This window comes from Rhinolophus ferrumequinum, chromosome 8 (assembly GCF_004115265.2).
Source record: "Rhinolophus ferrumequinum isolate MPI-CBG mRhiFer1 chromosome 8, mRhiFer1_v1.p, whole genome shotgun sequence".
NCBI classification, from domain to species: domain Eukaryota; kingdom Metazoa; phylum Chordata; class Mammalia; order Chiroptera; family Rhinolophidae; genus Rhinolophus; species Rhinolophus ferrumequinum.
Window position 1 is genome coordinate 49221462 of NC_046291.1, and position 23246 is coordinate 49244707.

The 23246-nt window shown below is 36.6% G+C and overlaps 1 protein-coding gene and 1 pseudogene across 2 annotated transcripts in view; both read right to left on the bottom strand.

Annotated features, from left to right (window-relative positions):
- Nucleotides 1-23246, bottom strand: part of MTX2 (metaxin 2) — a 54910-nt gene that overhangs the window by 14763 nt on the left and 16901 nt on the right. The window contains exons 2-3 of one of the 2 annotated variants that reach the window (XM_033112865.1): nt 19332-19379; nt 18310-18356 (exon numbers count right to left, since the gene is read on the bottom strand). In XM_033112865.1, the coding sequence (XP_032968756.1) occupies nt 18310-18356; nt 19332-19379 (95 nt within the window). Of the gene's footprint in view, nt 1-4127; nt 4186-18309; nt 18357-19331; nt 19380-23246 lie in introns of those variants that run through there. The other variant, XM_033112866.1, reaches the window with a different exon arrangement.
- Nucleotides 4191-5029, bottom strand: LOC117025907 (pyridoxal kinase-like; annotated as a pseudogene).

Consider the following 23246-nt stretch of genomic DNA (forward strand, 5'->3'; position numbering starts at 1 on the left):
TGACCTGTAAATATAGACAAGGGTAGTGGTTCTCAAACTTCAGTTTGTCATGCATCAAAATCACATGGAAGGCTTGTTAAAACAGTTTGCTAAGAAGGGGGGAAATTAGATTAAATTTAAACAGCTCTTTCAAAAAGATGATGAAGGGATTAGAAAGGTCAACTCCCTTCTATTACATATATATATCTATACTGATGATACAGAAAAGTTGAGCTCGTTAAAACATAAATTTTTTTTTAAAAAGTGGAAATAGGCTGAAATGACAAAAAATAGGTACAATACCTGACCAACAACCAACACACAAGAGTCATGAGAAGGTCAAAAGGAATGGAATAAGAGCACAGGTGGAGATCTGTTTTTGTCAGGAAATAGGACACTTTTCCCACTGTAATGCCAGGGGTGATTGGTATCAGTGGCGATAACTGCAATTTAATAAAGGAGAAGGTCACGAAAACGAGGGCATGTTCACATTCCGTGAGAAATGGGAAAAACCAACTGCTGAGAATGAGGGCCCAAGAGGGAATCGAGGCCCTCAGGAAAATAAACTGCTTAATATATCTTCTCAAAAGTCTGACTCATATCCAGTTGTTAATAATAATACCATAAAAAATAGTAAATATGGTATACTGTATTTTGTAAAACTACATGCATAGTGGCAACTGTACGGATCAATATTTCAAAAAGCTGTATTTCACTAAGAAAGATTAAGCAAAATTGTAATTTCTGCAATCAACGCCATACTTCCAGTCCTGTGAATTTTTTTACTTCTTTACTAAAAATAACTGACTTAATTTTGTCCAATTTAACAACACTCAACTTACCACAGACCTCAACTGATTAGCATAATTCTGGTTAGCCAAAGATTAATTTCTTTTTAAATATACAAAAGTAAATTCCTTTTCTATTCGCCAACAATGAACAAGTAGATTTAAAATTAAAAACACAATACCATATACATTAACACCCCCCAAAAATGAAATACTTAGATATAAATCTAAGAAAATAGTACAAGGTCTATATGAAGACTACAAAACTGCCAAACTCTGATGAAAGATATTAAAGAAGAACTAAATAAATGAAGAGATACTCCCTGTTCATGGATAGGAAGACTCGATATTGTCAAGATGCTGGTTCATCCCATCTTGGTCTAGAGAATCAGTGCAATCCCAATCAAAAACCCAGCCAGTTGCTTTATAGATATTGACCTACTGATTCTAAAGTTTATATAAAGAGGCAAAAGATCCAGAATAACCAACACAATACCGAAGGAGAAGAACAAAGTTGACAGACTGACACTACCCAACTTTAAGATTCACTATAAAGCTATCGTAATCTAAACACTGTGGTATTGTTAAAAGAACAGATAGATAAAACAAAATAAAAAGCCAGCAAATAGAACCCATGTAAAACTAATTTGTCAGCTGATGTAGCCAAAGATTAATTTCACAGCACTTATTATAATTACTCTTTATCTCTGATTCAAAAGAAATTTTCTAAATTAATCTGTAGTTCACAAAGAAATCTGATGTCACAAACACAGTATTTTCATCCAGACTTTAAAAATGTGAAACAAAGCATTACCATGACTGCCTTCAAGAATATAAAAACACTAAAACCAAACCAGGCTTTGACTCAAACAGTATTTCTCCTCTCTCGTAGGATGGAAGAAAATTTCTGAGCTTCCAAAATAGTATTTTCACATTTCACGTTAATTTTCAATCTCATATCAGCACCACAAATACTCTAAAACAGGCATGACACAACAACCAAAAATACATTTTACTTTCAATTCTTTCAAAGAAAAGCAATCTTTATGTTTTTATTCTTATGTAAATCAAAAAAAAACTGTTGTTCTAATTGTAATAATGACACTTAGGATAACTCATCCAAGCCCTATCCCTCAGTTAGAAAGCATGACACGGTAGGTGCTTTTTCAGACACATACACACGTGCACATGCACACAGAACAGAATACCCCGCACCTGACTTGAGACCCTGAAATTTAATAAGCTTGATATAATTTCAACACACTGAATAAATTCTTCTTTTTAAAGTGTTAATTCATCTTTAAGGTCTACAAGAGGTTGAAAAACTAGAAAGTACTGAAATCTGCACTCTGACAACCAACAGGCGGTTCAGGGCCAATAAATCTCCTATGTTAACATAAATTATCATCATCATTTTGCATGTTACTAAACTATGGAAAGTCAAAACAAAGAATTAAACCTAAAGTGGGGCCAAGTCTCTGAACTAATACTAAAGAACCAAGAATCAAAGTGTTGGCGGAGTGCATTTCCCTTCAAGTTCACTGTGCCCATGGAATAGGCCCAACACCCAAAACCGTAATTTCTGGGTGGGCTTTCACCGTCTCCGGAAGACAGATACATTTAGGTTCTTTCCCGAATCTACACTGACTCTCAATATTAAAATTTAAAAAAGAAAAAGGAAACAGCTTTTCTCACTGCCCACCTCCCCAGCTCTCCTGGGCAGTGGCAGTATGTCCCATTAAAGGCACTGCGCAGGCCCACAGCCCTGGGTGACTTCGGCTCATCCCTATGTTCTCACCCTGTTGGGGAGGCTGCCAGGCTGCAGGCCACACCTTCCTCTTCCTCCTGGTCCAGTGGCCACTGCAGCAGGCCAGCTCTGCCCCAGGGCTCAGAGAAGCCTGGTCCTTGGAACCAGGAAACAAAGCAGGGGCACAGATGCCCCAACTCTGCACAGGCCGCTGGGAGCAGTATACGTGTGAGTTAAGATATTCAAGAAGTGAGCAGAGTGGGCAAGAAAAACAAACAGAACGGTGCAGCGAGTTCAACAGAGAGTGGTGTCTCTTCTTTTTAGGGCATTTTCAACCACATGAAGAATGCACTACTGAGGAGCTTTACAGGCTCTGGGAGGGGGCCTGCTTATGAGCAAGGAGCCATGGGTTGGGGACAAGGGCTGCCCTCAGAGTCTGCTCTCCCAGGGGCCACATCTGGGCCCCCATGTCCTACAGTCTCCTTGTCCCCTCCAGGCTGCTGGCTCCCAGCAGAGGCAAACCTTTGCACCCCCAGAGTGGGGAGGGGGGTAATGAGATCAAGGCCGGCTGACGCTTTAGGATGGGAACGCCTATCTGTAGTCATGCCTGGGGGACCCCAAAATTCTGGGCAAGTGGGGCCGAGGGGGCCATGCTGGCAGTGGACAACTTGGACTCGTGTCAGGGCCGAGGGGTGAAATGTGCCAACAGTGGAGGTGGGAGCCCATCTCTGCCCTCTGTATCTGTCTGTACACTAACTCCGTGGCATGAAGCATTTGTCACCAGCAGCAGGTGGCAAACACAGTGCTTAATTGTACCATAAACTAGGTGAGTTTTCCAAAAGGAGCCCAACATGGTATCTTCCCTTAGGCACCCTCGGTCTGCACCAGCCTTCCCTTTACTGGCCTCCCTACACATCGCTCAACAGGTCTCTAGAAATACTTGTGGGGTTACAGGGCGGTCCCGCTGATACTCATGAGATTTGTGGACTGATGTGAATTTTTGGGGTCCTAGAAAGGTCCCCATCAAAGTGACTATGCAGGCCTACGTGTGTCTGGGCCAGCAGGCACTGACCCGTCCATATGCTGAAACAAAAGCAGGATATCTGAAATGCCCAGGGATCTACAGAATAGCAAAGTAAGAAACAAAAACCCTGAAGCTGGAACAAAGAGGGAAAGGTCAAAATGACAGCAACCAGTATTGCCGTAATTCATTAGGTTGCAAATGGTCAACACGGAACTCACTGTTGGAGACGCAGGTACACAGGAGACACCTCAGACGCAGCCCACGCAGTGGGAGCTGATGGGACTCTCAGGAGGCAGCAGATCCCCACCACATGTCCCCACCACCCCCACCCCCAGACTGCCAGGATGCCCTTGAGACGGTGACCACAGAGCTGGTTTTCCAGGAGTCTTTTGAGGGAGGAGAAGGAGCTGGTTTCCAAATTACAAATTTGTGATCACTTTGTTATTTTTAAAAATGTGCGCAACCAGCACACTTTCACACTTAAGACCAGTTGATACTGGATACTCACGAAAGAAAAAATATATATCAAGTTTCACAGCTCTAAGGCAGATGTTACATTTTTCACTGGGACAAAGAGGGAGATACTGACACACTTGCTGTGCATCAGGTGTGGGCACACGAGACCCGCACGGCACCGTGGCCTGGCGCACCAGCTGTTCTTCTGCTCCGGCCCACCCTGAGCTGCAGCGAGGGCTGGGCTGGGCTTCTGTCCTCCCCCAGCCTGGGCCTCCACACACCTCAGGGTCCGCTGAAGATCACGGTGCATGGCTAACACGGTCTTCGCCCACTTTGAGATTGTTGGGGTGCTTGTGTGTCCACGCCGAGGCACATGGTGCTGAAGAGGTCCGACGAAAGTGCCCACGAAGACGGCGTCCACCTTGCACCATCTCCACGTGGATGCGCTCCAGCACCAGGGTCGTTGGGGTGCTGAATCCTCTGGCTCCCACACACAAGCAGGTAGTCGCTGGCCCGTGGGGAGGGCAGGGCAGGGCAGAGCTGGTGATAACCACGGTGGCGGGGCCTCTCAAGTGCAGAACGTGATCACCGCTGATGCTTCTTCCTTGGGTGGATCTTTCTGCCACTCAGAACTCCACCTAGAACTGGCTGGGAGTTACAATGTCTGCAACGCGCACAACCTTTTCTTTGTAAACAAGGAGATCCTGTGGAACGTAGGCAGAGCTTTCCCCGGTTCACTTGTCACCCATCACCAGATCACACACGTGTACACCAGGCGGGAGTTCTGCTGCTTCAGGTCCCGCATGATGTCCACCACCACGGCCAGGAAGAACTTGTCCCTCGTGTAACCATGAGCACCAAGTCATATTTATTCATGTGGTTCGGCTTCAGACCTTCGTACAGCTCATGGAGTTCATCTGAGTTCAGCACGTGGTCCTTCCAGTGTGCGGAGCCTGCGTGTTTTGAAAACTGGACCGAGTGCAGGCGGTCGATCTCAAACCCGACAGCCTGCCGTGAGAATGGCGGCCCGATTGCTCACGTAACTGCAGATGACGCAGCTCTGGATGGAGAGCTCCTGGCACTCCTCCTCCACGCCCGCCTGCAGGGGCGGCGCGGGGCCCACACCGTCCTGGTCAGCATCAACCCGCTCGCGGGCCTCGGGCTCTGCTCCCACCCGGCTCCCGGTAGGCGCTCCGCTCAGCATGGCTGAAAATTAAATTTTCAATGTTTTAAAAAAAAAAAAAATCATTGAAGGGTGGGGTGTCGGTATATTTTTTGTTTCCTAAAAAGGGGAAAAAAAGTAATACCAGATCACAGATAACTAGTTAAATATGAAGTACTGACTTACACATTTATCTCTGCAACCCTTCAAAAAAAGTAAGTGGAGAAACAGAAAATGTATAAACCCAGACACAAAGAATGGGAGAGAGACCAAAGCAGACCACAGATGTCAACCGATTTTTGTAAGACAGAAAGCCGATGTAGCAGGGTAGACTAAGAACATGGGGAGGACAAAATCAATACATTCGTATCACAGAACTGGGAGTATGCCAAAATTGGAGGAACCAAGTACCACAGAAGGCAGAAGTGAGATAAAGGAATAAAAATACGAGGATTGGTTGAAAGTCTGTATAAACATCAGACAAGTGGCCTGCCCCCTATCTGGCAGGAGACAAAGGTTCAGTCTTTGGAGAAACCCAACCAGAGAGCCTCCTGACTCCAGACTCAAGCACAACAGGAGACACCGGGTGGATGGGTATGGGGATCACATGGGAAAGAGGAGATGAAAGGACAGCAAACACACTGACTGAAGACACCTACAGCACCATTCTCCCTCTCAGCTTCCAAACACTGGCAGCCAAATTAAGTCCTTCCTGGATATCTCTTTGCAGAAAAGGCCTACAAACTGTGCAATCAGTCTAAGTGATGCCCACATGTCAAAAGCCCCTCCACTCCCCATCAGCTTTGTAGGGCTTCACTCTTAAATATAAATTATTAGCAGAGATAAATAGATATTTGAGGAAATCCTCACACATATAGAGCCAACCCCCCCACCACACACACACACACACACACACACACACACACACATACACACACACACAGAGAGAGAGAGAGGAATTGGGAGGAAACAGAAAATGCAGAGAGCAGAATACATCAAAGAAAAATTATAATGGTTAGTATTTATTGAGCACTTATTATATGCAAGGTACTTAAATAATTAATAGCTTTATCATATGCAGTAGGTGTAACATTTTAAGATAACAGGTACAGAGGAGGTAAGGAATCTGATCACGGCAGAGGAAAGAGGAGGGGAGAAGAAGGGAGAGGGGAAGGGGGGAAGGAAACAAACAAAGAACTGAGCAAACAGATGACAATGAATGACTCAACAGCAACTCTAAAGGCTAGATGATAACACAAGGTCTTCAAAATTCTAAGGAAAAGTCTTACCAACCTAAAATTCTACACATGGCCAAGGTATTAGTCAAGTATGGAGATAGAATAAAAATAGTATCATTCAAGCAAGGTCTCTAAAATTTTATTTCCCATGTATTCTTTCTCAGTAGGCAAGCTAATGAAGAATATAGGGGACTCAGAAAATAGGAGATCGAACATAAAAGCAAAAAGAATTCCTTGGATAATGACGAACATAAGAAAGTAGCTCTGAAGCCAGCTCTGAAACCAGAAAGGAATTGCTCCAACTAAAATAGAAGAGGGCTTCAAAGGTAGTATTTCCAAGAGAAAAAGAAAAAAAGGACCTGATGTGTTTGACCTTTGTGAGGAGGAGTATTATAGTACAAAGAGTTCAAGAGAGAAAAACTACCCAAATGAATTAAATAAAGCAATTATTTACCCAACAGGAAAAAAATTGTATAGAAAGAATATATTCATAGTACACTAAACAAAGAAGCTGGGATCAATGTTTACATTCTAATTATTATAGTCTAAACACTGAATATTAATTTAACCAAAAAAGTGAGAGAACTATTGGGAAGATAGAGAAGGAGAGGGGAAGGAAAGCTGTACTGGTTAATTTCATAGTGGAATTCAATAGGTATATGTAATATTCAAAAATGAAAGGCCAACACAAGCATCTTACCTAAAAATAGAGACAAATACATCGGGAAATAATATAGCTAAAAGGATTAAAAGTGGTTGTCTCTAGGTATCAGGACTTGGGGTGGGTTAAGAGTGGAACAGTGGACTTTGTTTATTTTTGGGGTATTTTTTGGTGCTAAGCCTCTCACACATTGCTGGTAGGAGTGTAAATCAATCAATCCATACACTTTGAAACTGTTTGGCAATATCCACTACTAAACATATGCCTACTCTATCAGCCAACAATTCCACTCCTAGAAATATACCAAAAAGAAATAAGGCATATAGTCACTAACATACATGTACAAGGATGTTCATAGCAGCTTTATCTATAATAATCAAATATTGGGAACAACTCAATGTCCATTAACATGAGTAGCAAATTTCACTCTCAAATTCCTAACACCAAACCAAAACGGATGTACAATATGTCACCAATTGCTATTATGAGAAAGGAAAAAGTAAATATAAAAGGATTATACATTTTGACTCTAAATTCTTTAGAAATAACATTCATTGCAAAGTTTTAAATCAGAGAAATATCTAAGAGAAGAGCTGTCCAAGTTCAAAGGTATGAAGCAGTCTTGTGCTTAAACTGGCGTGTTTGAGGAATAGCAATAGGACCAGTGTGACATGGGGGAGAAAGGAAGTGAGTGGTTAAGAGATGAGATCAGAGAGACAACCAGGAGATCATGCTGGACTTACAGATAATTGTAAGAATTCTGACTATTGCTTTGAATAAGATGAACAACCACGAGAAGGTGTTGAGCTGAGGATTGCTGGAATCTGACTGACATTTTAAAGGACTACCAACAGCTCTACAGAAATTAGGTTGTAGAGAGCAGAAGACTGGAAGCAGGAAAACTAGTTAGGAGAATTTTGCAAGAATTGATAATGGCCTCAACCTGAGTAGGAGTGCTAGAGATGGTTAAGAAGTTGGATTCTGGCTATATTTTTAAGGTAGAGCCAAAAGGATTTGCTGATAACTGGATAAGGATATAAGAAAGACTCCAAAGATGACTCAAAGTTTCTGACATAAACAACCAGAATGATGGAACTGCCAATTTACCAAAATAGGAAAAAATGTAGGCTGAGCATGTTTTGGTAGGAGGAGGCGGACGCAGGAGTCTTTAGGTGTTCTTCTCTAGTTGTCACTTCTGTCAGACTTCTGAAAGGAAAGGAATAGCAGACAACTCGGCTCTCTTTTCAAAGGCCTGGAGCTGCTAAGGTAACAATATTTAAAAGCAGACAAGCAGGTTCTCTTGAAACTTTGAGAAGCCCAGTCTTGAAGGCCACTCCATCTCTTCTGTGGACACAAGTGACAGAAATATGTACAAATTAATAGCATCTTTGCCAACACTTTCCTGAAGGTATGTAATATCAAGGTGTTAGAAATGGGTAGAGCTACAGATATTATTCAGAATAAAAACACAATCAAGGACAGTTTTTATTTTTGGTCATTTCTATCTCCTGCATCTACAGCCCACCAAATGAAAAGTCATGGTTAAAATAAGAAGCTTCAGAAAGCTAAGAAAGCCATCCAACTAGAGCAGTATTATCTTCTGAAAATCTACATGAAGGAGCCACTGTCAGCAGGAGTCCTTTAAAATCTCAGCAACTATGGCCCAATCTTCAGGAGATTTAAAATAAACACTCAAGTCTTATAATTAATATAAGTACAAAAGCAGAATAACATTAGCGAGCAAATCAAACAAAACATCTCAAATATTATGCATATCTAGTTTCTTCAAGTCTTTTCATGGAGAAGTGTACTATATTTCAGAAAGAAATCTGGGGAGGGGGTAATCAATGAAATTAAATTTAAAGCCAAAAAGTCATCCATTTCTTTTACAGAAAACAATAAATATGATGATTCCTGACAGAGCAAGGTAGAATCTATCTTTAAAATATCAAATATCCTTTGTTTTAATTGCATTATATATTTTAAAAGGGTAGTTAAAAATACTCAATTCAGAAAATGGTAAAAAGAGCTCAACGCCAGTTGAATGGAAACATCGCTGGCCAACAGGCCTGCCCTAGTCACTACATTTGCACAGGGAGGATGAAGCCTCATTGAGATGTTATCCTTACCATCCTTTAGAGCAACTGACTTTCTGTGGCTGACTCATAAGCCGTATCACTCTTATGACTGGACAAACCATTAGCACAGTCCCAATCCTTAACTGTTACTGGTTAAGTGTCTTGGCAGAACCTGAAGGATCCTAACAGAATACAGATGTAAGAAGTTGCTTAAATGGATACTGATACTCATAATAATAAATACAAACATATCTAAGTTCATATAAAACTAGTAAACTACAACAAAAATTAGCATTGTTATTTAATGGGACCGAAGCTCACTGCTTTGAAAAATTAGATATAGGGCTGGCCCGGTGGCTCAGGTGGTTGGAGCTCCATGCTCCTAACTCTGAAGGCTGCCAGTTCGATTCCCACATGGGCCAGTGGGCTCTCAACCACAAGGTTGCATGTTCAACTCCTCGAGTCCTGCAAGGGATGGTGGGCTCCGCCCCCTGCAACTAAGATTGAACACGGCACCTTGAGCTGAGCTGCCTCCGGGATGGCTCAGTTGGTTGGAGCTCCAGCTCTCAACCACAAGGTTGCCAGTTCAATTCCTCGAGTCCCGCAAGGGATGGTGGGCAGCGACCCTTGCAACTAGCAATGGCAACTGGACATGGAGCTGAGCTGCGCCCTCCACAACTAAGACTGAAAGGACTACAACTTGACTTGGAAAAAAGGCCTGGAAGTACACACTGTTCCCCAATAAAGTCCTGTTCCCCTTCCCCAATAAAATCTTAAAAAAAAAAAAAAAAAGACATTACCTTATAAAAAAAAGTTAGATAAAACTCCTGTTAAATTCAGGGTTTTTTTATTAAAAGCCAGTAAAGTTACAAATATCAATAAACAGGATGTTTTAGAAAACAATAATAAGAATTCTACTTAAAAAAATAGCTATGCAGAAATCATCAGAAACAATTCAATAAGCATAGAAAGCTTTAAATAGAGCAAATTTGTTACCAAAAACATGAAATGCTATTGTGAGCACATATGAAGACAGGTCACATCAGAGAATAGAACCTTCCTTAATATAACTCTCACCTGAAAACTACTCCTGGAATATTTCACTCAGTTTTAGATACATCAACATCTCACAGCTGTAGGAAAAAACCAAGTTCGGAAAGAAAGCAACAAAAAAAGATAACCAGAATAGGAAAAGTAATACAAGTTTCCCTGTTAGAATAAACATAAATAAAAGTTGTAGGGTCAAAATTATGTAAAAGAGTTATAAAATAGGCAAAGGCACAGAAAGAATAATTCTTGTAACCCAAAAAAAACCTAATGCAATACCAGTCATGTGGCTGGCACTCAATGAACAATTTGGGAATAAAGAAAGGAAACTATTTTTCTGAGGTCCTATGATGAATGTTTTCAAGTTTTATTATTTACAGATGAAATAAATATTCCCAACTGAGAAAAATAACAATAACAAAAATATATTTAATTCTTAGGGTAAGCTAAATCGTAGATGGCAGGGATATAAAATGTATTCACTTCATTTTAATAAACTCATGTTAATTCAGTATTGACTCATTTACCAATGAGCAGTGCTATCTTCTTTCCTCTTCTTTATTCCAAAAGAAAAATGAACATTTGTCTTACAAGTAAAATACATACCAATACTCTTTAATTGCCCTTAAGCAAGAAAATTAACATTGCTTTCCAATAAAAATATAAAAATAATTCAAAATTTTCAGGAATTGCCTTTAATAAAAGTTTTTAAAAGATCAGATGCTTTATACTGATTCATATTGTGATATTTAAGGGGTTATAAACAAAGCTTCTAAATGTATGTAAATCACATTAACAAAGTTACCCAAATTCTAGATAGGAAATAATCCATTTTCAGTCAGACCTCAAGTTTTCTTCTTTAAGAAAAAGCTTTTATTCATTTCATAATTAAATTTGAAATATTTTATATAAGGATTCACTAAGGACTATTCTAAAGCACACTATGCCATTTTCAGGACACAAAATGAAAATGGTTCTGAACTTTAATTCATATCTTGTTTTACCAAGACACAAAGGAATATCTGACAACAACTGAATAATTATTTTCCACCTTACTGAAGAGGCATGTTTTAAAATTAAAAGCCATGAACAAATCTATCTACAAAATAATTCATTTTTATATCAAACAGCTACAGACCCTGTAATTGAAATAATGTATCTAAGGTTACAAATGAAAAGTGTTAGGTATCATTCTTGAAGTGACAGATTAAGTACCTAATCCAGTTAAAGTAATAGCCATATTTGTAGTTTAACATAAATTAAGACCTTAATTATATTTGTGACTATTTTAAACAAAATAACAAATTCCTTTGTACCTGGGAATGTAATTTATAGCAAAGCCAGGTTCATTTTCCAAACCAATCTATTTCACACTGCAGAAGTACTCTGGTATAATGGTATAATGTAATTCTTGTTGTAGAATGTTGAAAGAGTAGACTCACTAAAAGCACAGAAAAGGTTTGAAGATAAATGAAGATGCTATTCATTCAAGGGTAATTTCATCTTAGGACTATATGAAAGATGTTTCACTCACACAGGGTAGTGTATGGCCTCAAGTTTAAGTGTGTTTTCAGCTCAAATATAATGCTGCTAGATTGATTATGTTGATACTGTATATCTAATAATGAAGAATTCTAGCCTTTTTCTGTTTAAAAAATAGACTGTCATTTTTTTCATCTTACAGCTATAGCTTTGTTCTGTTTCACAGCAACAAATTTTAAAATCCTTTTTGCTATTTACTTTTTAAGCAGAAAAGTATACAGTTGATATTCTAACTTGCAATCTCTCAGAACTACAGGTGTGAATTTTTTGCTAAGTTAAATATTTACATTAGCAAACAATTACCATATATAACCAACCATTTTTCACTAATTACTAAAATGACTTCACTGATTACTAAAAATGACTAATTACTAAAAATGACAACTCTAATACCACCTAATCCTATACCGAATATACCTCATTTTCACAAATCCAGTAAGACTAATTTAAATATTTTAATAAACATATCATTTATGTATTGAGGGACTAAGATTAATAATGAGAATTTTTTAATCTGTTACATTCTGTTTGCAATTTAAGTTCACAGTTATCTTTTCTAAAGGTCACATATTATGTATTTAAGTCATTCCAGGGATTATAAGCATAAATCACAAAAATGCTTTAATACTTCTGGTATGTAAAAGGTGGTAAGGACAAGACTTTTAATCTGAAGATTTCAAACTCAGTGGTATCAACAAAACTTCTGCAGCCTCCATTATGCTCATTTTAGAATACTGAAAAGGGTTTTACAAGTCTCCTTATGTAATAAATGTTCACTAAATTCTCTCCACCCCTTAGCTTTCCTTCTCCTGATCCTGATCTTGATCCTGAAAGGGAATACAGAAGCCTCATTTTGCAGAGGATGATCAAAGTGGGAGGGATGAACAAATTTTAAAAAACTAAAATTTTACACTTTATGAAACTTTAAGAAAGTTATAGCAATTTTTAAAATGTATTCTACTGATTCTCTATTAAAATATATCCACTGGTATCATCCTGCTTGTACTTGTATCAGGTTTAACTGAGACAAAAACTGCATACAACCATGAACAACTTGTTTAAAGTAAAAATGTGTTCAACCAAACTGAAAATTCAAAATCATTTTCTCCAAAATTCTGCAGGTAAGCTGTGCACTGTGGCCATCAGAATGCCATGACAAGTTTACAGCGGCTACACAGCACTTTGATAATCACCGTTGTTTCTTCAGTGCAACAACTGGCCTGCAGTCCCAAAGGAGAGAGCTACTCCTCCCTTTGCTCTTCTCCAATCTCTACATTAGGATTACCATTTAACCGTTAATTAGTATGTCCACCTAAAAAGCATCATTTGCTAAAAGGAAAAAGCAAGGGTCAGCTAACTATCTATCAGCAGATCTGACATGTTAGTGTTCATGGCCAACATTAATGGGGCCTATAAAAATGCTGACTTTTTTTAATGATACAAAATATTCAACAGAAAGAAAATAGTTATTTTCTGTTGTCTTCCCTTTCATTTTTAGAGATAAAGTATTTATTCACAAAGAGTAGGGGAAATGAGAATATTAAATGAATAGGGATATTTCCCTTAATCTGAGCTTGTTATTCTTGAAGTAAAACACTAAGTAAAAAGTAAGATTACTCTTTCATGCAACATTCTAATAATGATCATCAGCTTGAGCCACTCTCTAAAAATAAATTCAAACTTTTATAACAGATTAACCCAAATTAAAAAAAAAAAAAAAGGAAACAGGCTTCTTTTTAAATTAGCTTCATTTATATTAAAAGAAATCTTTTCTAAAACTGACTAGAAAGTAATATTTTATTATATAGACATTAACAAAATATGTACGTAAATCTTTCAAGCCAAAATAGGCACTAATTCAGCATATAATATCATCTCCTGTTTATATTTGTTTCACTTTTTTCAAAAGAATTTCCTCTTTATTACCAACCTTGAGCTTCACAATAACTCATAATATAGGAGACTGTCTTTATCATATGTCAAAGATCCCAAAACTGAGACACGTTTATCTTTCACATCTTAATGTAATCTATAAATTGTAAGATATAATTTGCTAGGAAATGTCAGAAATGAGTTTTAAATTAATTGTCCACTTATTTTTGGATAAAAATTCAAAAATCTATATCACTGAACTGAAGTGACATGCAACAAAGTGTTATGAGTGTGGATTCTCAACTCAGACTCCCTGGGTCTGGATTCCAGCTCTGCCAAGTGCTGCTTATATAACTCTGGGCCAAATGCTTAACCTCTCTGCCTCAACTTCCTAATCTATAAAATGGAATAATAATACTATCTACCTCACAGGTTGCTGTGTGTATTACCTATGATACCTAAAGTACATATAACAAAACCTGGCACACGGAGTAAGTGCAGTATAAATTTTATCTACATTATTATTGCTATTTTTACTAACATCTGCAGAATAGGGATTATATTATAATAATATACCTACTTCATAGAGTTGCTGTAAGGATTAAATGAGTTAATAAGAATTAAGTGCTCAGCACAGTGATGAGCAGATGGCAGGGACTCAACCAATGCTACTACTGTCTACCTCCAGTTTGTGGGCTATGACCTTGACTAAAGCTTTTCTGAGCTTCAGTTTCCACATCTTTAAAATTAGGTTAGTATTACTACCCTGTTAGTCGTGTTACGGTAAAGACTGAATAAGATACTTTATATAAACATTCTCAGTACAGTGCCTTTTACAATGAAAGCATTTAATAAATATTCAATTTAAAACAAATCTTATTCAATATTATTAAAATAATATTTTGTTTAAATTAAAGCATTCAATATTAACATTTCAGGGGTATGGAATGAAAGCATAATTAGGAAAATTATTAGTACTCACACAAACTCAAATATGTCCCCCCAAAAATTTTTTTAAACTTTTATCTTTTAAGTGTGTTTTACCAGGACCCATCAGCTCCAAATCAAGTTGTTTCAATCTAGTTCCAGGGGCGCAGCTCACAGGAACCCATGTGGGGATGGAACCGGCAACCTTGTTGCTAAGAGCATCCTCTAACCAACTGAGCTAACCGGCCACCGCCCTAAAATTCTTATATCTAATATTTATTTTAACTACTTCAGTATTTTTAGGCATTATAAGCTTGCAAGCTTCCATTACTCCTGCTGACGTTGATTATGCGTACTTTTGTCTAAGAATCAGGAGAGAAAAAGATAATAACCAACGTTCATTGCATATTTAGAATATGCCAGGTATTTTTCTAAGTGTTTTATATGTATTAACACATTGAATCTTCACAAACCCAATCGGGCAGCTTCTATTACATTTCCATCATCTATTATATCTTACAGATGAGGAAACTGGAAACAAAGTGTTCTGTTTAAGGTATGCTGTATTTGGAACAGAGCCCAGCTGGCCCATTTCATTTGTGGAATCTGCTACGAAGGCAGCATTTGAAGAAAATCAAATAAAATATTTTTTGCAGAAAACTTGTAGAGTTCACATGTGGTTGCTCATACTGTATTTTCACCAGCTACATGTGGCTATTGAGGACTTCAAATGTAACTAGCACAAATTGAGATGTCCTCTAAGTGTAAAATACACATCAAATTTTGAACTTAGTAAAAAAAAAAAAAAAAAAAAAGTAAAGCATCCCATTAATACATTTTGTATTAAAACATGTTAAAATGATAACATTTGGATATACTGGGTAAAAATATATTATTAAAATAAATTTCACCTGTTTCTTTTCACTTTTTTAATGGGGCAACTACAAAATTTTAAACTACATATGTGGCCCACATTATATACATTATATATATATATATATATATATATATATGAAACCAGAGGAACACACTATACTAATACTTCACTATATTCAACATACAAGATTATTTTATGACCAGGCAAACACTTGTAATACCAATACTTTGTAGATGAAGACAGGAAAGCAAACCTAAGAGGAAATAACAACCATGAGAAAAAAAATTTATTTTCTTTTAAACTGAAATCATAAAGGTTCCTCTAATCAAAAAAGATCTAACCACTTAGTTCCTGGGGTATAATAAATGCCAAGTCTATGTGGTAAGTAAAATTTAAATTTCTTGATGACTTAACTGGCAGACTATTAAAATAGCTGATGTTTGATGTCTGGTATCTTCTAGAAAATATCTAGCTTATGGATACCTGTCACATTGTTTTAATCAATTTTATATATTTAACTGATTTTTCTAAATGGATACTGGTCCACCATATAGATGAAAATTATTCCATAAAGTTTACATCAGATATCTGGAAGAGTCACATTTATAGTCATGGCTACTATCAGCTGTCAAGCCAAAGAATATTGAAGAAAACCAACAATTTTTAATAAATGCTGGTTAATTTATCATCTAAGTGACATATGTAGGATAACAAAAAAATTGAAAATGGTTAAGAAAAATTCTGCATTTTAAAAGGTTCTTTTTCTCTGGTTTTATTTTTAATTGCAACTATGATTTAAGAAGCCACGATAAGAAAGCAAATTAATAGAACCATACAAATAGAGTTGCTAAATAAAGTACAGAGATTATTTTTTTCTTTCCTTCCACAGATTATTTAAAACATTAATTTTTTTTTAATCAGTAATACACCGATACCTTGGTTTATACTGAAAATTAGTTAAACCATGTTCTGCAGGGTTTCTCAACATTGACACTATTTACATTTAGGGCTGGATAATTCTTTATAGTGGAGGGATTCTCCTGCGCATTGTAAGATGTTTAACACCAATTGATGCCACCAGCACCCTTCTCAACAGGTGTGATAACCAAAAATGTCCAAACACTGTCAAATGTCCACTGTGAGGTAGAAGTCTCCCTTAGTTAAGAACAATTACCCAAAATACCTTCCTACTTGGTGAACATTACTTCAGTACTTCCTAAACTACTATTCTTTAGTTTTAGGGGCTCTTCATAGGAGATTCCCAGATAGCTACAGCAGGGAGATCAATAAACTTCATATGCAGAATAGTCTCAGTATGTTATTTGTGTGTGTACACTGGAATGTGTGGATAATCCTGAAAGCATTATCCCAAAAATGGCAATTAAAAAAGGGTTAAGAATTAGTGCTTCAACTGAAATATTCACTGTACCTTCAGCCATCTTTTCAAAGATGTAAAAATTGAAAATACTCTTTTATACACAGCAAATAGTTTATTGGTGCTATCAGTTATCAGGCAAGATTGCTTTTTATCACACTTATAAACCCTTCATTCAACATTTACTGAGTACAGTCCATATGCTAAGTCCTATGTTATTAGTATTTGAAAGCTAAACTTAAATTCTATCCCCCTCACCAAAAACAAATAAACAAATTTTAAAATATTTTTAAGTTAAAAAAATTGAAGTATAAAATCCGTATTTATTGTCTATAACCAACTGAGAATTTCTGCTTCTCAAAAGTTAACATAAGAAAATACAATAGTTATAATACTAGTGCCCAAAGATAAAATCAAGGTAAATGAATAATTTATATTTTTGGTAAAAAGATATAAATCTTCTAAAAAGAAAGAAACTTACAGATATTCATAGATAGCCATACAAATAAATCATTGCCCTGCACATTTCTTTCCATCTGTCTTTCTTTCCCTGCCTTAAACACAACACAAATGTACTGATCGACGTACTATGCATCAGACATAGTTATTAAGCACAGAGAATGATACAGAGTTGAACAAAAAAACTATGAAATGACCAAGTGTCTACCAACATTGTCTAGAACACGGCAAAAGCTCAGTTCCTCTTCTTCTCTTTCTTTCTGTACTCAAGATGCTCACAGTCTCATCTCCAATAAATGTCACGTCTTTGATTTCTCTTTTAGGTACTGGACAATAAAACTCTCTTTGTGAGTCAAGCTATGTAAGCTAACGAAATAAACAGCAGCTCAGTATGTAAAATGTTAGAATAATTATAATTCTATATCTACATAAACATTTCTCTTTTTTTAAAGCAAAAAAAAAATCCCCAAGTATCCTATTCTCCCTATAGTGCAGTTTAAAGTTTACAGGGCCACTAATCTCTTTTGGATTATACAACTGTGATATACAACCTAAAGAGCCATTATATTCAATAAGTGGTTTGAGGATAATAGACACTAATGTAATCAATAAGTATATAAAAAATTACCAGAGAGGGGTATGTCTGCTTCAAAGTTACCAAATGAATTAATGCTAGAATGAGTACAATGAGAAAATGATGCTTAAAAATATGTGGTGCATAAATCTTTACAATTAAGTTAGAAAATTATTCTGTGTCCATAAATGAACATATCACCCCCAAAGATCAATACCATCATATCTAATCAAAAGCAGAACAAGTACTAAGAAACAGAATGTGCCTAACACATACATGATTTTTATAAAAAAGAATGAATAATGAAGATTTTTGTTTATTTTATATACTGATAACAATTAGCTGAACAATATTATATAATAAAGTTACTCTTCACAGAAGAGATGTTATATTGATAATGGTAAATCACACAGAAAAATTCTAAATGTACTGTATCAGACTGTCTCGGGAGGGGGGTAAATTGCAACTCAAAGTGAAAAATATTATATTATTTATATATTTACCTGCACAGCAAGAGAAGCTGCATTGTCAGAAAGCAAAATTTGCTCCCCTGTGGAAATACAATGAAAGGTGTGAGTCAAAAGTATGATTGCTAAACAAGTAAAATATACCTATATTTTTATTTTTAAAAAGAAAAAATATAGCCGTTCACTAACATAATTATGAAGTTCTATGTCAATGCTATTGCGTAAGTATAATTTTGATTATATTATATTGTATGTAAGTAATGACAAAACAAGACTATTTCTCTATAACTGATCATTTATCACATTTTATCAGCAATATGTAATTAAAGTCACTCATTTAAAAACAAATTAATTTTTCAAGTTTTCAAGATATATTCCTCTTGTTTTCATTACAATTAAGTACTATATGTATCTACTCAAACCTCTCTAGTTAAAAGTAAGACCACTCAAAATCATATAAAACCAGCTTGCAGTTAATATTGCACAGTATGTCTAGGTCTGTCACACAAAAGAAAGATGACAAGTTCGCTGCAATAAAAATTCCATGCTTAGAAGACTAGGGCTGCTGCCTATTAGTCTTCATTACTTTGCAGTCTTCTGACAACTGTAGCAGGCTGCTGAGCCCCAAATGGGGTCCATAATGTGATCTGATGATATATGAAGAGCTGCTAAAGGGAGCCTGAACCATCCTAGCCTATACATTTTAACAGTTCCTTTTTACTGAGAGCCCACTTTACCAAGGGCTTCAAAAATCTGCTGTGTCAGCTATCGGTGCAGTAAATCTGCCAACTGCTCCTGCAACCACATCATTTTACACTGCCTACAGCAGGCAATATAATGAGTCAATAATAAACTAAGGACCTTATAGGCTGTGAATAGTTGGTTTACACTGGCAAATACAAGTTTAGGCAAAATCTCTTCGACAAATTACACAAGGGGATCCTTTCTTTATGTTTTATGTTCTCTTTGCGGTAAATTATATTACTCAGGGATTTTTTTTTTTTGGTAATAAATATATTTTGATGCAAAGCCATTTTTAATTGTGAACAAGTACCTACCTTTCAGTTGCTGATATAATGTAGCATTTTCAGGCCAAGGTTCTGCAGCTGAGGAAACAAGGCAGTGATAATTAGGCAAATAGGGCAAAAACAAATGAATAACCAAATTAATAAGCACATTGGCCTAGAGCATTTAAAGTGAATTGCCAAGGTTACCTCAACTACTATGGCAACTAATCACACTACCTTAGATCCTTTGGTGATCTGTATAAGTAGGTTAAATAATTTTCAATCCATGTTTGGTGGTAATCTGTTTTTTGTTTTTTTATGGGGAGGAGGTGGAAGACATCTTGCCCAAACAAAAGTGAGAATTTAAAAAATAAAACAACCTATATGCTACTATTCCTTTAGCCAACTTCAAACATAAACATATCTAAAATGTTACTCATATAAAAAGACAGTGAATTTCAATTCACTATAAAAAACATAGTGAAACAATATTTATAATATTTTACTGTAAACTTTTAAATTTTCAAACAGATAACACCGCATGAAAGAATCAAGTATATGTGTATCAGGCTGTGCATCTTGCCTCATAAGCTGGGAGTATGGAAACATCCAGAGGAATCCAGTTGTACTCTAGAACATGTCATTGCCTTGACCCCATCACACCCCACAACAGCAAAGGGGAGCAGCATGATGAAGCAATAAGTACCTACAAGGTCAAATAAAGCTGCTAAAGCTAATTTTAGTCCTGAAGCCAGGCTTGCTTGACCTTGCCTCTTAATCTTTCATCTAGGGAAGACTCTAGCTAGTTACAGAGAGAACATTAGCAACCTACCAGCCCTTGGAAAAAGTACTAGATTTGAATTTTGTCTAATCAACTGTACTTAAGAAGCAATGTCTCCACTGATAGAATATACAGGATATCATTTGCTGAATTCTTCTTTGTAAAAGCCATAAAATATCAAAATCACCAATTTGGGCATAGTAATTACATTTGCTCTCAGCAAGAAAGTAAATTAAATATATGAAATTTGATAATAATTGGTATTTTTCTTATTGTGTTTAAACTAATCCAATTTCTGTGACATAGCAACAAATTATTTTTAATATATAATTCTAGCTGATTTTTTAAAAGAAATTTATATATATCAAGCTTTTTTTTTTCTTATGACTGATCATTTAAGATGCACTAAAACAGTCCCAGGGGTAGGAGGAGGTTAATATGCTTTTATTTACACTTTAGAATGAAAAGAAAAACATAGTAGTAGTATTATAAATTATAAATGGTATTTTTTGGTTTGGTTTGGGAGACACAAAATTAAACTCACACTTAGGAATAATAGCATGAAATCATTAAGAAGATAATGGACCACACGTAGTTTTGTATGCCGTCGCTCACAATATTACACATATACCGTATGAAAGGCTACTGAATTTCAACTCACGTACCAAAAAGGCAGTGAAACTAAATATTTATTATATGTTACTATAAACTTTTTAATAAAGTTAAAATTTCAGTAAGAACCCAATTAACCTGTGTAACACAGTTTTTAAAATAAAAGTCAGGGAAACAAAAACAAGCTGACATCAGCGAATTACTCAAAAGTAACCTTTTAGGATAAATTGTATGGTCAGCATACACCTACATCTGTATTAGAAACTACAATGAGTTTCATTCATTATAAGATCCTACATCACCAAAGATTCAATTATATGCATTGTATTAATCTTATTAAAGCAGTAAAACATAGGAATAAAATTTACAAAAACTTCAAAGATGTTGAAATTAGTTCCTTGATGGCACAGATGTGAGTATGCATCTGTACTGTATCTTGCTGCGCATACAACTGGTGCTCATTAATTGTGTGTTGAAAGAAAGAAAAGAGATATTTGATTAAACTTACCACCCTATTCCTTAAATATTCTGGCTAATCAAAGTTTTACTGAACTTAATATTATCAACTATGTTAAAGTAATAGTGTGTTCCAATTAAATATTATGGTCATTTTAACTTTTGGTTAGCTGTCTACATACTAGGCATGGACTATAAATTTTCAAAACAATGGAATAACATATACATAGCATTAAATACAGGCTGAATATAATTTAAGTGTTCTTTGATAAATAAGAAACCACTTCACTACTCTGCAATATCAGAGAGTTCTCATATGAACAGTAATTTCAGTTAAAAGTTAATTTATCATCATTCCCATGGATTCTCGAAATCTAATACAATAGACATATGTTAAAGTAAAAGAAATCTTGCAACATATTACCTGACTGCAAATAAGAATAAAAAAGTTGCCTACAAATACTGAAAACTGTTACCAAGAACCTAAAGCTGGAAACAGGGTGAAGGGGGTAGGGGGTGTTTTTCTTGATCCAAGATACAAACTATGTTCCAACTCAGAAATTATTATTGAAAATAAACTCTCAAAAACTAACTGCCAAAACATGTGATGTTATCTTCACAAACAGAGCCTACCATTTAAAAAGGAGAAACCAATAGGCCGAAAGAAACCTATATAACCGTGTTATTTTAGCAGCTGGGAATTCCAGTGCACCCACAAATCAGGAGACAAGAAATGGTACCAGAGGCAGGGAATGATCAGCTGCCTCTCACACCCACGAGCAAGCTCCCAGTATACAAACATCACTGATTTAAATGCATCACCTACAGAAACCAGCTCAAATAATTACATTTTAAACATGACATGGGACAAGAAATGCTAGCGTGTTATTCCATAAAGTGCCAAAAGTGAAAACGCTAAGTTGTGTGGCGTGGCACTGGATCTACAAATCAACCCTGCAGGTATGTTTCTAGGAAATGAGCTCTGTAACTGCCTTCATAAGGAAGCCCATGAATCATGAACGTTATCACTCACACATAACAAAGTATGAAGCCTATTTCCTGGTTTGGGTAATATTAATTAAAGCCTTTTTATTGAGAATGCCCATTATGTGAAAGACAAAGTCCCAGAATACAACTTCTTCCTCACTCCTTTTCCAAGGTCAGGCAAGTCAATCCCCACCCTTTCTCCTGACCACATGTAAAAGAGGCAGATTAAGAATTTAAAATTATAGTGCTAGCAATACGCCTTAAAAATCTGTAGCATTTAAAAGAAAACATCATTTTAAAACAATAGAACATTTTCATCTCTTGAGTTTTTCAGTTGACCTTAAATGTTTTAGACCAGACTAATTCAACGGTGATAAAATTTCATAACTCACCTATCCTGTTATCAATTTCTACCATCATAAACACTCCCTGATATGAAGTGCCTTTGTAAACCTGCCATGGGGAAGGGTCAGCCTTAAAATAAATATAGAAGTCTAAAAGTTTCTGAAAAGGAGACTGGTAGGAAATGTGGATTGAGAGAAAATGTGGTCCAACGTTGGTAAATTTCAAGTTACTAGTATTTTTAGCTCACCAAAAGTAAACTTGATGCTTAACATACATCAATAGTCTGTGAGGCTCTTGGAATAAAGATCAGAATCCTCAACCTGACCTTACACACCACTTTCTCTACCTCTCTGGACCCATCGTACCTCCACTCCATGCACTCTGTACTGCAGCCACATCGGCCTTCTTCCAGTTTCTGAAGGCACCTTGTTCCTTCTTGCCCTAGCGATTCATTTGTGCTGTTTCCTCTGCCCTTGAGCAATCCTCCCCTTCTAGTGTGTCCTCGCATCTCAAACATCACTTCCGCAAACTGGGCTAGCTTCGTGGACGTGCAACCTGAGCAGCTGCACACGGCCTGCACTTAGAAAAGCTCCACGCTTGGTTTAATGTTCTGCCGTCACAGTCTCGGAATTCTTTTGAACAAGGGGCCTCCCATTTTCATCTTGCCCTGGGCCCTACAAATTATGTAGCCAGTCATGTCCTCAGGGAAGCCTCTCTTTACAAGCTTAAACAGCAAGCACACTCCGTTGTACCACTTTCACAGTCAACATTATTCCGTCTGAGGA